The sequence below is a fragment of the Bufo bufo genome, chromosome 1, assembly GCF_905171765.1.
Source record: "Bufo bufo chromosome 1, aBufBuf1.1, whole genome shotgun sequence".
Taxonomy (NCBI): domain Eukaryota; kingdom Metazoa; phylum Chordata; class Amphibia; order Anura; family Bufonidae; genus Bufo; species Bufo bufo.
Window position 1 is genome coordinate 546,807,314 of NC_053389.1, and position 16,298 is coordinate 546,823,611.

Below are 16,298 nucleotides of genomic sequence, written 5' to 3' on the forward strand. Positions count from 1 at the left end.
GCAATGGAAGACAGGTTTTCAACACATCTTCACACATTTCCACCTACCTATACGTTATGGCGTTAATGTGATTAAGTGCTAACAATAAACCCCAATATGTTGAGTTCTGTTTTTGACACACAGATTAAGACACCATGCATCTTATTAAAACAATACAAATAATTACAAAGAAAAAAAGAAAACAGTCATTCAGGCATGTAGATGTTTTTTTTTTTTATCACTTGTCATTGTCTATGTTAATCTGACAATGCAGTGTTTCTGAGATTATCTTTCTAGAGAATACTTTGTTTTGGTTTTCCCCAAATTCTCACATTTCCGATTTTTTTTTTTGTGTGTAAAAAAGAGTTGTGTTTTAAACTATGTTTCATCTGATGACTGGTAATAAGTGCCAGAGTTCAGGGTTTACTTCTTCTTTAAAAAACAAACAAACTGTGCCAGAGCTTAATTCTTGGTTTGTGTAAGAGATTCTTAAATGGATATTGCTTTTTGTGGCTATATTTATTGCCAGGTAGAAGACACTGGATTTCCTACAATTTCAAACTTTTTTGTTTAAGAATAATTACAAAAGTACTTAAAGTTAAAAATTAGTAACATGTAAACATTTACACCAAGGAATTGCATTCCCACATAAGTAGATCTCAGCCAGGGATAACAATAAGGTTTGGATTAAAAGTGTGATTTGTGCTTCCTCCAACAGTTCAAAATTCGAATAAAAATGAATGATCACAAAAATAAGACTCAGATAGGAAACAGTTTTTGTTTTTTTCCTGACGAGTATTAAAATCTTTCTATTTTCTCTTGCACTCATATTTACAGTTTTGGTCTGTAAACAGAATCCTCTAGATCCAAAAAGCAGATGCTTTTCCAAATACACAAGCAGGTCTGTCAAAAGTTCAGTTTTAGTGCACCTTACTTTGAAGCTGACCAGGCAGCTTGCGAGAATAAGTTGGAAGAACTGTACTTTAGTCAGATCTGAGTCTGTAATAGGTGCCCGGTTGGTGTGTATGGTGGTGGAGCTGGAAATGGCTTGAATCCTCTAGATCGCATGTACAAGAGAAACTGGTCAGGAATCTCAGCTAAGACATCCTTGGCTAATCGTGCCATGCTCAGCACATGGTTTCCGGTTCTGTCAATGTAGTCACGGAAAGGTACAAACTGTAAAAAATAAAAAAAAATAGTCCAATATCAAAAACAAATTAGGTAACTTTTTAGGTAAATTCATTGCTTTGAATGCTACATTACTAATATACACTAAGAGGGAAGGGATGCAAAAGAGCTCTTAACAAGCTCTGCCTCTAATGCCACCAGATGTAAGGCAGCTATAAGCCTTGAGACATGACTTGGATATTAAATAAGCCAGCACCTCACCCAGTTTAGCCAGTACTCTCTGCTCTGCACTGATGAGGGGCAATCACCCCGAAACAGCTGTCTGCAGATGAGGTGCTATCTTATTTAATATCCAAGTCATGTCTCAAGGCTTATTTTAAGAGCTGAACATTGACTTTCAGGATAGCTGCCTTACATCTGGTGGCATTAGAGGCAAAGCTTGTTAAGAGCTCATTTGCATCCCTTCCCTCCCAGAATTACAGAGGAGCATGTATGGCCTATAAGTCTCCTCACACTAATTAAGGTGCTCTCTCCCTAAGGAGAGTTAGTTCCCCCCTGACCCTAATATACACTAGATACAGTAATGTTTACAAAGAAATAAAGCTTCTCCACTGTCATTTGCAATGGATAAATCCTGGGCTTCTGAACCCCTATGCCATCCCATTCCTTTCCTAATATAGAATATAGAATCTAAGAGTAAACATTGTTTTCTGTAGAAATGGAGACACAACACCTAATGCATTCAGTAAGACATGACAATATTTCATAAACAGTCTCCACAGGATATCAGGGAAAATGATTATAATGAAGTGAAACATCAGCTCTGGGGTGACACTGAAAACCACATTCCTATTAGTCACATACTAAAAATACTGTTGGCAAGGTCAGGGACAGTTATGCATCCAAGCACTACTGCTCTTTATGATCACTATGATTAAGAGCACTATCACTCAAAACTAGGGTGACCACTTTCCTAACCCCCAAAAGAAGGATACCATACCATAGTGGGTGACGATACAATCAGAGTACATTACAGGGAGGAGGTAAAAGAGGAAAGAACTACAACTCCCGGCATGACCAGGCTTATATAATGTGATATCACAAGACACTACAGGGAGGGGTATAAGAGGAGAGGTCTACAGCATGTCCAAGTCGTTATTATGGGATATCGGAGGACATTTCAGGGAGGAAGTAAGGTATAAGATGAGAGGACTACAACTCCCAGCATGTACAAGCTGATATTATGTGATGTCAGAGGACATTATAGGGAGGAGGTATAAAAGGAGAGGACTACAACTCCCAGCATGTCCAGGCCTTTATTATAAGATAACAGGGGATATTTCAGTAAGTGGGTATAAGAGGAGAGGTCTACAACTTCCAGCATGTACAGGCCATTATTATGGGATATGAGAAGACATTACAGGGGTAAGGTATAAGAGGAGAGGACTACAACTACCAGCATGTCCACACCATTATTATGGGATATCACTGGACAATTCAGAGAGAGAGAGAGAGAGAGAGAGAGAGAGAGTATAAAAGAGGAGGGGACTACAACTACCAAGGTTTCTCAGGCTTACCAATTCTCCACTGCTGAACAATGCCCACACCTGCACTGTTCACATGACAGTGACATCATCACAAGTCCTTACCACTTCTCCTCTCCACTGCTGAGCTCTGGCCCCTCCCACACTGATCATATGACAGTGACGTCATCACAGGTCTTTGAGGTCTTGCTCTGTAGCATATTACAGTGCCTGCCCAGACCCCCTCCCCCTTCATTATTGGTAATTTATAAAACCCGGCCAGACCAGAAAGAGAACATGTGTGGGAGGAAAAAGAGGGCGTACGGTCACCCTACACAAAATGCATAAAAGTCTCCATCCTTTCCAACAGTATTTTTAATATGTGACTAATCATTGTGATTTTGAAGGTGTCCCGATGATGAATAAACATTTCATCAGGATATTGTAATGTGTCAATATCCGTTGCAATAAGACAAAAAGGAACAAAAATACAACTGCATGATGTATTCAGAAATGCGTATTATCCCCAACTAACGCCTTCTCCTCCGGAAGATTTTTTTTTTTTGCGTTTTTGTTGTTCACTCGCCGCATTTCCGGGACCATAAACTAAACTTTTTATTTTTCCATTCACATAGCCATATGAGGCTTTTTTTTTTTGTAAGACAAGCTGCACTTTCTAATGGCACCATTTAATATTGCATACAATGTAATAGGGCGCTGGAAAAAAATTCCAAATGGGAGGGAATTGAAAAAAAATGCAATTCTGCCAGTTTTATGGGCTTTGTTTTTATGGTGTTCCCTATGTGGTAAAACTAACCTGTTACCTTTATTCTCCAGGTCAGTAAGATTATGGCGATACCACACTTGGATTGTTTTTTTTATACTGACAAAAAAAAACTTAGAAAAAAAATTCATTTCATCACCATATTCTGACCCCCATAACTTTTTTGTAGTTATGTCTATGGAGCTGTGTGAGAGCTCATTTTTTTGCGTGACAATCTGTACTTTTTATTTATACCATGGGGTGTGTAAGACTTTTTGAACACTTTTCATTACATTTTTTGTGGGAGGTAAAGCAACCAAAAAGTGGCCTTTGATGTTTTTTCCATTACACCATTCGCTGTATGGGATAAATATTTTAATAGTACGGGTATTTTTGCACGTGATGATGCCCATGATGTTTTTTTTTATGTTTATATATTTTTATTTTGGGGAAAGGGCGGTGATTGAAATTTTTGTTTTTAACTTTATATTTAATATATAATTTATATAATTATATTTAATATTTAAAAACTTTTTTTTTTTTACACTTTTTAAAAGTTCCCATAGTGAACTTGAACATGTAATCACTAGATTGCTTTGGGAGCATTGGAGTGTATGAGATTTGCACTATGTTGGTTCCTATGGCGCCCTGCCACAGCCTTGGACGATTCAGAAGGACCAAGGCTGCCGCACACAATATCCGTCCGGCTCCCCTGATCCCTGCTTGAAGAGCTGTAGCAGGCCTGGGAGTACGTGCTCCTGGGTTTAATTTCTGTGATAGATGTTATTAGCACTATCTTAAAAGACTTGCCCATGCTGTTCATGTACGGCGCTGGGCGGGAAAGGGTTAATCTGTGGTCACAGTATGGTTATTAGATTAATTGAGCAGGCATCAGACTGCAGCTCCCAGCTTGCTTAGCTATTATCAGGTCTTCCATAAAAGTGAATAGAGCTTGCTTCTAGTGGTAGTTTCACCACAGGTAGAATATCAGAGGCTGCTGACCCTTGATTTAGGGCTAATGCACACAAACGTATTTTCTTTCCGTGTCCGTTCCGTTTTTTGCGGACCTTCTGCGGAACCATTCATTTCAATTGGTCCGCAAAAAAAACAGAAGTTACTACGTGTGCATTCCGCATTTATTTTCCGCAAAAAAATAGAACTTGCCCTATTATTGTCCGCATTGCGGACAAGGATAGGACTGTTCTATTAGGGGCCAGCTGTTCCGTTCTGCAAAATACAGATTGCACATGGACGTCATCCGTATTTTCTGTGGAGCCGTTTTTTGTGTTGTGTGCATAAGCCCTAGAGACAGCAACTAGGAGCAAGGTTCAAAAGTTAACACCTTTTCATCAGTACTTCTGCTGCACAAAGGACAATTGGCTAGGATGGATATTTGGCAACTAATAAAATATTACATTTTTACCTGCACAATGTCCCTTTCTGCATACCGTCCTCTTGATGAAACCCGGACTTCATCACCATCCAACTCTACCATTGCTTTTAAATAATAAAAAAATAAATAATGGGCATTATTTTATGCATTAAACAGTAAAGCAATTGCTTAACTTAAAAACTTTGTAGAGTAAAATAAACATTTAACTTCAGAATATTGTAGAGTAAAATACAATATTGATACTTTTTTTGTGGACTGGTATGCTGTGATCATGCACATGTACATTATGTTGGACCTTACACGTGACATGGGGTTAAGGGATACAAAGCTAATAATTGTCAATGTAGTATAGCGGAAACGCTTAGGTCAATAATTCCCTTTTAGAAATGTTGATAAAAATAGTGAACAATCAATTCTGCTAGAAAGAAAACATTTATATCAAAGTACACAGACAACAATATGTGGCATGCAGTAGTGGCCTTTTGAAATTTAATCTTTCTAAAGCACAAAAGGCATTCCTTGTACAAATTCATCATACAGCATTTGCCAGACTGGGGAACAAAAAGAAAGCAGAAAACACATTTTTCTGTATTGACTTATTCCACTCATCATTGATTGTTTTAGACAGTAAGCTTGTGGCAACGAATCTGCCAAATTATCTGTCAATTGCACATTTATTTTCTGGGGAATTGTGCATTTGTTTATGGAACACGTTCTTATCGGATTCTAATTGTACAGTTCAGACATTTTCTTAAGATATGGCTGTTTTGTTCAAGTGTTTAATATTACAATGCTCATAAAGGAAATGTACAATCAGAAAATAACCTTTTGTTTAAATCACATTTTTATGTTTAACATATTTTTTAAGAATTTTTGGTTATTTTTAATTTTCCATGTCAATATCTATATGTAAAGGAAAAAACATAAAAATGGACAATTAGAATAATAATAGGTGCCATTTCTTGGCCTGTACAGATCACTTTACTGCAGTTACCTGCTTATCTATACACAGAGGTGATATCATTACATGCAGGATGAAAATGGCAGATAAGACATGATCCACCATTCACAATAGATGATTGTCAGAGCATATCTATTCTTTCCTTGTAAAATGACCTCTGCACAGATCACAGACCATGTCTAGAAAACTCTCCCATGGAAGTCAATGAGGTCCCCCCCTGTCCATTGTGTATATGGACCATGGGGCTGCCGTAAAGCAATTTTCTTAATGCTTTCTAAATGCTGTGCAAAACAGCTCATGCAATATGGCAGCTTCCATAATCATGTTCAGGGAATGGAATAAAACATCTGCAATCAGAAAATAAAAAAAAGATAATAAAGAAAGGATCTGTTTTACTATCTGGTTTAACTGGTAGAAAAAAATGTTGGTGACACATTTCCTTTAAAGGGAATCTGTCACCTATTTTGAGCCTATAATACTGTTAACATAGCAATGTGCAATAAAGTACCTTCATTCCTGCATGTGTCCTCTTTCTTTTATTCAACTTTTCATTCAGATGAAAAAGCAATTTTTCTGATATGCTAATTAAGTCTCAAGGTGCCCAGAGGGGCGTTATTACTCTGCTCTAGTGCCCAGTAACGCCCCCCTGCAGTGCCCAGCCCGCCTTTCTTCCAAGCCCAGCACGCCTCCTAAGAAATAAATGTACTCCTACATCCTTGCCGAACGGCGCCGCCGCCTCAACTACGTCATTTAATTTATTCACTGCACCGTCCTTGCTTCCTCCTCTCTTGGCCTCCGAAATCCCGTGCAGGCGCAGTATCGCTGAGTGCCTGCGCCTGTACGATACTCCTGCTCCAGAGGACAACAGCGCTCTGATTACGTCACTAGGCATGCAGTGACACTATTGAGGCTGTTGCCCTCAGGAGCAGGAGTATCGTACAGGCGCAGGCACTCAGCGATACTGCGCCTACGCGGGATTTCGGAGGCCAAGAGAGGAGGAAGTAAGGACGGTGCAGTGAATAAATTAAATGACGTAGTTGAGGCGGCGGCGCCGTTCGGCTCCGATGTGGGAGTACATTTATTTCTTAGGAGGCGTGCTGGGCTTGGAAGAAAGGCGGGCTGGGCACTGCAGGGGGGCGTTACTGGGCACTAGAGCAGAGTAATAACGCCCCTCTGGGTACCTTGAGACTTAATTTGCATATCAGAAAAATCGCTTTTTCATCTGAATGAAAAGTTGAATAAAAGAAAGAAGACACATGCAGGAATGAAGGACAGATTCCCTTTAAGTATAACTGCATATTTACTTGACTTGTATTAATTGCAGCTATTTCGTACCACTTAGCAAATCAGGCATACTACACTTACAAAATTAAGCTTATGCAAGTATACAGATGCAGGATCCTGGAAGTCGTTGCAGTTTTTTATGGTCACAGTCAGACCCACATTGCAGAATAGGAGAAATTAAACTCACTGCTATTTATTCTGGGTGATGGACAGACGAGTAGAATTTCAAGTTTTTCTTTTAACTAAGGACACGTTCTCATCACCGGTTACTTTTCCGTTCCTCTGACCTGTCTGACCAGTCAGAAGAACAGAAAAATAAAAAACACAAAAAAAAAACCATATCCATTATTTTGAGCATCCGTTGTGCTCATTTTACAATAGGTTTTGTCATTTTCATCAAATAAGTTATTTTAGACCATCACACAGGACTTTTGCTTCCATCTGAAATAACAGATCTCTGATGAAACTCACAAAAATGGATACAAAATGAGCACAATGGATGCTCAAAATAAAGGATCCATTTTTTGTTATTTTTCTGTTCGTCTGATGGATCAGGAGAACAGAAAACTAAACAGTGATGTGACATGGCACAGGGGAAAACATAGGCTATATGCGCACAAATAAATGTTTTGTATATCTAATAAAATAGCAAGTTGAGAGTTTCTTTACAAAAAAAATGAAAATTCCTGCAATATAATCATAAAATACAATCTGTAGTATATGGCATAAACCTTACCATCAAATTCTGCAGGTCCCACTCCTACAATAATAATGGACATTGGAAGCTTGGAAGCCTTTAACAAAAAATAAATAATATAGATAAAATAGGAATAATAGGAATCCTAGCAATATGTACCACACACACATAAGTAAATACATCCAGCTCTTACGTAAAGGGTAGATAAATCTAATATACACTGAACAAAAATATAAACGCAACACTTTTGGTTTTGCTCCCATTTTGCATGAGCTGAACTCAGAGATCTGAAAGATTTTCTACATACACAAAAGAACCATTAATCTCAAATATTGTTCACAAATCTGTCTAAATCTGTGTGAGGCAAATGGTGGCCACACCAGATACTGACTGGTTTTTTGACCCCCCCCCCCGTAAGGCAAAACCGTGCACATTTCAGAGTGGTCTTTTATATTGTGGGCAGTCTAAGGCACACCTGTGCAATATTCATGCTGTCTAATCAGCACCTTGATATGAGGTGGGATTGATTATCTCGGCAAAGGAGAAGTGCTCACTAACACACATTTAGATAGATTTGTGAACAATATTTGAGAGTAATGGGTCTTTTGTGTATGTAGAAAATGTTTCAGATCTTTGAGTTCAGCTCATGCAAAATGGGAGCAAAACCAAAAGTGTTGCGTTTATATTTTTGTTCAGTGTAGATATATTCTTATTTTCACTACAAAAAGCAGACAGGTGCTAGTGGTAGTGAATTTGTTAAGGGAACACTACAATCTTTTTTCTTTTATTACGAGATGCTGGTGAGGACCTAGCAGACTAGCATATAACACAGTTGGCAGGTATTCAGTTTTTGAAGAACTGAACAGACTTCTCTGTTAACCTAAAACACATGAAATATGATTTGGTTGACTGCTAAATGAGGTTTTAAAATAGAATAATTGAGAATAACTAAAAATCAACTACAACAATTTTCAAAAAATTAGGGAGGAGTGGTTGAACAAACTGAAAGCGTAATTCAAATTCTGCTTACAAATGCTGGAAGTCTTCAAAATAGGATTAGTTAAAGGGTAGGTCATTCATTTTCGATCAGTGAAGGTTTGACAATCAGCTGTTCCATACAGCTTCCAGTGCTGACACTAGCTCTTGAATGGAGCAGGAAAAACGGGAGCGGAGCAGCAGTAACATGGTATGGCCACTACACTTCGAACAGAGCTGTTCTTCCTGCCCCATTGAAGGTGTTAGTAACAACGCCGAAGGCCACAGGGAAGAGTTGATCAAGGGGACCCTCACTGATCAGATATTGATGACCTATCCAACAGCACTGTAAACCTCATCTAAGTCTAATGACACGGTTGTCACCTGCATCTAATGACAACACAGTAAAGTTATATGTTATTGTTATCATGCATTGCAAACATGATATAGTGCTAAATCATAGTCAGATAAGTGTTAGCTGTGACCTAGTAAAGGTCAACAAGTGGACTTCAAAATGGCAGCTCTTAGGCAAGTAAAAAATTTGGAGAACTGTATGTAGTGGGCAATAATCAATTCTAAAGTGGAATTTAAATAAGAAATGAGCAGTACTTGTTGCATTATATTATCAGTTGTACTTTACATCCCTAAAATTGAACCTACAAAATTCATTCTCAAAGGGCAGCAAGTAAATATCACCCCCCCCCCCCCCCCCACCGTTTGACAGCTGAGGTTTCCACCTCCCTTCCTTTTCCGCTACAGTTTCAGAAACATTCATTGAAAACCAGGGGTTCTACTAAGTGATATGTGATCATGGACAATATGCTAACAGAAGTCCCCGGGAAAAATATAAAGAAATTCAAGTCATCTAATATTTCTGGAAAATTCCAAGAGTTGGCCACTTATATTATTTAAACGTATTTGTGACACAAATTACACACTATTAGCTAAGAGCTATGTAATTTTCCTCCAAACATTGATTCAGCTTTTTAGTAAATGCAATCCTGCTTACTAATGTGATGAAATATAATTTATAGGCTGCACAGTCTATAGCAGGGGTGGCCAACCTTACATACACAAAGAGCCCCAAAAAAAAACGTATGACTACCAGGAGCCACAAGGTATACATTTACACACAGTCACCGTATTTTTCGCCCTAGGTTTTAAAAAAAAAAATATTTGTCATCTGATCTGAGGTCTGCTAAAAATATTTATTTCTTATTGTTCATTAGCAGAGAAAAAAAATAAAAAAATATTTTTCATTATACCTCAGATCAGACTCCTAAATCAGATCCCTAATCCTCATCTGACCTACAATAAGATCCCCAAACCTCATCAGACTTCCAAATCAGACCCCCAAAATAAGACCCCCCCAATGCTTGGATCAGACAACACAAATCAGACTCCCAGTGTCAGACCCTCAGTGCTCAGATCCCCCCCCCCTCCCATGCTCAGATCTCCCCCTTCTCAGATCTGCCCCCCCATGCTCAGACCTGACCAACCCATGCTCAAACAAGACCCCCATGCTCAGATGTGCCCCCTATGCTCAAATATGAACCCTCATGCTCAGATATTCCCCCTCTTGCTCAGATCAGACCCCCATGCTCAGATCAGACCCCCATTGCCCAGATCAGGACCCCCCCATGCTCAGATCAGACCCACATGCTCAGTTCTATCATTTTAAAAAATCTCTTCCCTTTCCTGATCAGGCACTGGGCTCCTGCTCGGGCACCTGCTACTCTGCAGGTCTGACGCGCTCTCCACTGTGACCTGATGAGCACAACGTCAGGTCATAGTGCATATCTCCACGTACTACGTTCTCGCACTGTGTGCATCAGGACATAGTGGAGAGTGAGCTGGAGCTGCAAAGTAGCAACAGTGCCCGATCAGGAAAAGAGATCTGAGCATGGGGTGGAGAGTGAGTCGGCCTGACTGCTTCCTGGCTTCACAGCTAGAGCCTCACTTGAAGAAGCAAAGAGCCGCATGTGGCTCAAGAGCCACAGGTTGGCCACCCCTGGTCTATAGCAATGAGTGACCACAAAGAACTCTGCTGTAGACTTTCCAGCTTTCTATCACCTGTGAGTATCAGCCTCCCCTATACGCATCCAGCTCATACTGACAACAATCCAATTTATCAGAACTATTTTTAAACATTTAGAAATAAATAATTTAGAGTCCTCTTCCTTTCAGCAAGTGCGTAACATCTGCTAGTTTTGGAACATAATTTAGAAAGACTGCCTAAAGCAAAGCAATGACCGAAAAAATACATGTATCAAGAAAATGTCAGGGCAGACACACTTTTTATATTGGAGTAAATAAGTGACCTTCTGCCCCATAGATACCATCAACTGCAATATAGTGATATACTCAGTCTATTATTATCTATTCTACCTTTCGTACAAAATAGAGATACACGTAAGTTACAGCTGCCTCTAAATGACTACAGCCGTGAACTGATCAGAAACATTTCTAATTAACACTTGATAAGGTCTTTCAGAAAATTAGAAAGGGAGAACAGACTAATGAAAATGCACATTACATTGTGGAAAGACGAAAAAGAAAATGGATATTGCACAGACATTGTCTCAAGCACTTTATCTCATCTTCCATGCTCCATGGTCAATTAAATGGCATATATACATCAGCTGGGTCATCATGGAGCATCACTCTCCCATAAGGATGGATTGTCTCCCTACTGCACAATACAGTAACTTTTAATAAGTTAGGATATAAATTCAGAGTCCTCAGTTGTAGATAGATACCTTTTAACTGAGGACAACATTTTTATCTTCTTTATCTACTGGTTAACATGGTACAAAGGTTTTATTCCAAACTTTAAAAAAAAAAAAAGCTGACCATAAATTAAAATTCTAAGTGAGAAATCCGGTCGGATGACTAGAGAAAAAAAAATAGAAGTCCAGTTGCTCGGACTTATCCCTACTGTTATACAATGACATGGATGTATGACAACCTTCACAAACATAAACGGACCATACTGTAACTTCCATCTAGAAACATGCACAGGCCACACTCCTAAATGGATCCTTGCCCACACATTGGTATTATTTTTTTTACCTTAGACCACAAAACCATCTGCTTTATCTATTACGCCTTCTCATAACATGCACTGAGAGATAGTGCATCTCTCAAGGATATCATTTTTGTTTTTAGTGGTTTAAAATTCCAGATTTATTTAATATGTGCTTGTATTTAATATTATATTGTGGAAAGGCAGCATATGTATTGATGATGCATATTATATTTTCCTACATCATATGTTACATTAAAAACATGGCCTACAAACTGAACATTTAAAATAAGAGGTCATATTGCTACATGGGTAGCATTGTATCTGTTAGTTCAATACATTCAGTGGCAGATTAGGCTACTTTCACACTTGCGTTCGGGGTTCCGCTTGTGAGCTCCGTTTGAAGGCTCTCACAAGCGGCCCCGAACGGATCCGTACTGCCCCAATGCATTCTGAGTGGATGCGGATCCGCTCAGAATGGATCCGTTTGACGTTGACACAATATGGTGCAATTGCAAATGGACCCGTCCCCCATTGACTTTCAATGTAAAGTCAGGAGTCCCTATTAATATACCATCAGATCTGAGTTTTCTCCAATCCGATGGGAACGCCTCTATGTTAGAATATACCATCGGATTTGAGTTAGATCGTGAAACTCCGATCCGACAGTATATTCTAACACAGAGGCGTTCCCATGGTGATGGGGACGCTTCAAGTTAGAATATACTAAAATAACTGTGTACATGACTGCCCCCTGCTGCCTGGCAGGTGGGGGCAGACCCCCCCCCTATATTTAACTCATTGGTGGCCAGTGCCGCCGGCCCCGCCCCTCCTGTTTTTAATTCATTGGTGGCCAGTGCGGCCCCCCTCCCTCCCCCCCTGTTTTTAACTCATTAGTGGCCAGTGCGGCCGGACCCCCCTCCCACCCCTAAATAAAATGACCGACCCCCCATCATTGGTGGCAGCGGAGAGTTCCGATCGGAGTCCCAGTTTAATCGCTGGGACTCCGATCGGTAACCATGGCAACCAGGACGCTACTGCATTCCTGGCTGCCATGGTTACTTAGCAATTTTAGAAGCATTATACTTACCTGCGATGTCTGTGACCGGCTCGGCGCTCCTCCTACTGGTAAGTGAAAGGTCTGTGCTATAAGCAATGCGTCGCACAGACCTTTCCCTTACCAGTAGGAGGAGCGCCGGGCCGGTCACAGACATCGCCGCACTGGCCACCAATGAGTTAAATATAGGGGGGGGGGGTCTGCAGCAGGGGGCAGTCATGTACACAGTTCTTTTAGTATATTCTAACTTGAAGCGTCCCCATCACCATGGGAACGCCTCTGTGTTAGAATATACTGTCGGATCTGAGTTTTCACGGATCCGTTCTGAACGGATGCAAGCGTTTGCATTATAGGAGCGGATCCGTCTGTACAGACACCAGACGGATCCGCTCCTAACGCAAGTGTGAACGTAGCCTTATAATAAGGCCCCAAACACTTACAATGCATTCATCAGCATTTAGCACTGCACTGCCCCCCCCCCCCCCCCCTAAGCTGAGCGGCCATCTACTACATTATTTGTACTCAAAGACGTTGAGTACAGATAATGTAGTAGATGGTACTTGCAGTCCTATGTAAAACCACAGATAACATAAGTTAAAAGGGTTTTCCAGGATTTACATACCGATTACTTATCCTCAAGATAGGTTATCAATATGAGATTGGCAGGGTCCTACTCCAAGGACCCTACTGATAAGCTGTTTGAGGAGATTATGGTGCTCCAACGGCTTCCTCACTGCTTACTGAACACAGCTCTGTCAATTTGATAGGGCTATTCATAGCTCTATTTACTTGGATGGGACTGAACTGCTCCTAGGCCATGTGATTGATGAATATGATGTCACATGCCCTATGAAGAGGCATAAGTGCTCATGGAGCGCTGCAGCCCCTTGATACAGAAAAAAAAAATATTGGACGGCACTTAGAAGGGAGTATGTGGGGGGAAAATGGAGGGAAAAGTTGAGTAGACAGCCTTGGGCCTATGATGACTTCCTTCTTAATAACTGGGTGATTTTCCTTTTATTTATTTTTTTACAGAGGGTTAAATGTCCGCGACCAGGGGCCATTTTGAAATGCCCAGCCGCCGGCGTAAATTTACACTGGGCGGGGTGAAAGGGTTAATCCACCCCTGGTTGCATTCACCAGTATCATCAAAATGTTTAGGATTTCTTCTTATGTGCAGGGTTTAATATGAGAAGAGGAGTTGATTCAACAGATGAATTACTTTTCATACAATAATCTAGTGGGAAGTTAGTAATTAACATGCTATATGTAGAAGTACAGACTACATACTATGGATTTTAATAAATAACTTATTAGAAGGACTGTGGAGTCCGAGTCAGTTAGTTTTAGGTAGAGTCAGTACACTCCAACTTTGCTTCAGAATAAAATAAAAATATTACACAATAGTGAAGAAAACATTGAAAAGTCAAGATGTTACTATGATTTTACTACAGCAAGTTTGTTATTATTATACACTGGAGATATTTATGAAGTTGGAGCCCTGCTTATTAATTGCTACAACTAGGTATGATACCACTAAATGTAATACAACTACTGTAAAAACAACAATAATGTTTTTTTTTTACATTCCTTTAAAAATAAACTATTTATATGTATGAACATGAATATTATGAACATATTACTGTACAATTTTCATTGTATTCCTATAATCCCTTGAGTCCAGGATGACTTTTTTGCATTTTTGTTCTTCCTTCCTGCCTTCCCGGAGCCATAAATTATTTAATTTTCCATCTTGTCTTTTGCGGGACAAGTTGTACTTTTTAATGGCACTTTCTGATATTGTATACAACAGTGTAGTGGAAAGCTGGGAAAAAATTCAAATGGGGTGGAATTGGAAAAAAAAATGCAATTCCACCACAGTTTTAAAGGTTTTGTCTGTATGGCGTTCACTATGCAGTAAAGATGATCCTAAAGATGATCTGTTACCTTCATTCTACGGGTCAGTACTATTACAACAACACCACATTTATATAGTTTTCTTGTGTTTTAATACTGAAAAAAATAAAAACTTTAAAAAAGAAATTTTATTTTCTTTTCATCACTATATTCTGACACCCATATCTTTTTAGAGTTATGTCTACAGAGCTGTGGGCTCATTTTTTGCAGGATAATCTGTAGTTTTTCTTGACACCATTTCTAAGTGTATGCGACTTTTTGATCACATGAAGCAATGAAAAAATGGTGAATTGGCCATTTAGATTTTTTTTCCCATTACACCATTTACCGTATTTTAGAACAAGGTGATGCCTATGATCTTTATGATGTTTAATTTTACTCATTTACTTTCTGGGGAAAGGGGGGAAATTAAGTTTTATATTGTTTTATTTATTTATTTTCTTTTGAGAGACCCCTGCGCATCAAAGTGAAGGAACGGTTTCTTCGATCGCCTCATAGGGGGCCTTCCTGGCCTGGAAGACTCTTGGATTTTCAGGATTTTGATGCAGTGTTCATATTTGACCTTGGCATCTAAAGGGTTAAATGTCTGTGATTGGCATTATTGCCAGTTGCAGACATTAGCCCCAGGGCTCTCCTGTTTGTAACAGCAAAGACCCGGCAGTTATGGCAACCCCTGCACTTACAAGTGGCCACCATATTTAAATCCCCTCCTTCCACCGCATATATACAACACTGAGACTCAAGGGGTTAATGATCCTAGTTGGAAGAAAATAAAATACAAAATGGTAACTGCGCAGGCTGAATTATTGAATGAAAAGCAGCAAATTAAACAGATATTCCAAGCATGCTGCTGAATTCATACTAAGCGGAGCCTAGGCAGCTGCTGCCAAGGCCAATAAGATAATGGGTTGTATCAGAAGGGGCATAGATGCCCGTGATAAGAACATAGTCCTACCACTTTACAAATCATCAGACCACACATGGAGTATTGTGTACAGTTCTGGGCTCCTGTGAACAAGGCAGACATAGCAGAGCTGGAGAGGGTTCAGAGGAGGACAACTAAAGTAATAACTGGAATGGGGCAACTACAGTACTCTGAAAGATTATCAACATTAGGGTTATTCACTTTAGAAAAAAGACGACTATGGGGAGATCTAATTACTACGTATAAATATATCAGGGGTCAGTACAGAGATCTATCCCATCATCTATTTATCCCCAGAACTGTGACTGTGACGAGGGGACATCCTCTGCGTCTGGAGGAAAGAAGGTTTGTACACAAACATAGAAGAGGATTCTTTACGGTAAGAGCAGTGAGACTATGGAACTCTCTGCCTGAGGAGGTGATGATGGTGAGTACAATAAAGGATTTCAAGAGGGGCCTGGATGTATTTCTGGAGCGTAATAATATTACAGGCTATAGCTACTAGAGAGGGGTCGTTGATCTAGTGAGTTATTCTGATTGCCTGATTGGAGTCGGGAAGGAACTTTTCCCCCCTTAAGTGTGGAAAATTGGCTTCTACCTGGCCGGGTTTTTTTGCCTTCCTCTGGAAAGCAGGATAACAGGCCGAACTGGATGGACAGATATCTTTTTTC

General features: G+C 39.7%; 1 protein-coding gene across 1 annotated transcript in view; it reads right to left on the reverse strand.

Moving 5' to 3' along the window:
* Positions 1-204: 204 nt before the first annotated feature.
* Positions 205-16,298, reverse strand: part of CPNE8 (copine 8) — a 298,438-nt gene continuing 282,344 nt past the window's right edge. The window contains exons 18-20 of the mRNA XM_040412364.1: positions 7,768-7,825; positions 4,817-4,890; positions 205-1,155 (exon numbers count right to left, since the gene is read on the reverse strand). Of these exons, the coding sequence (XP_040268298.1) occupies positions 967-1,155; positions 4,817-4,890; positions 7,768-7,825 (321 nt within the window). The 3' untranslated portion in view covers positions 205-966. The remainder of the gene's footprint in view (positions 1,156-4,816; positions 4,891-7,767; positions 7,826-16,298) is intronic.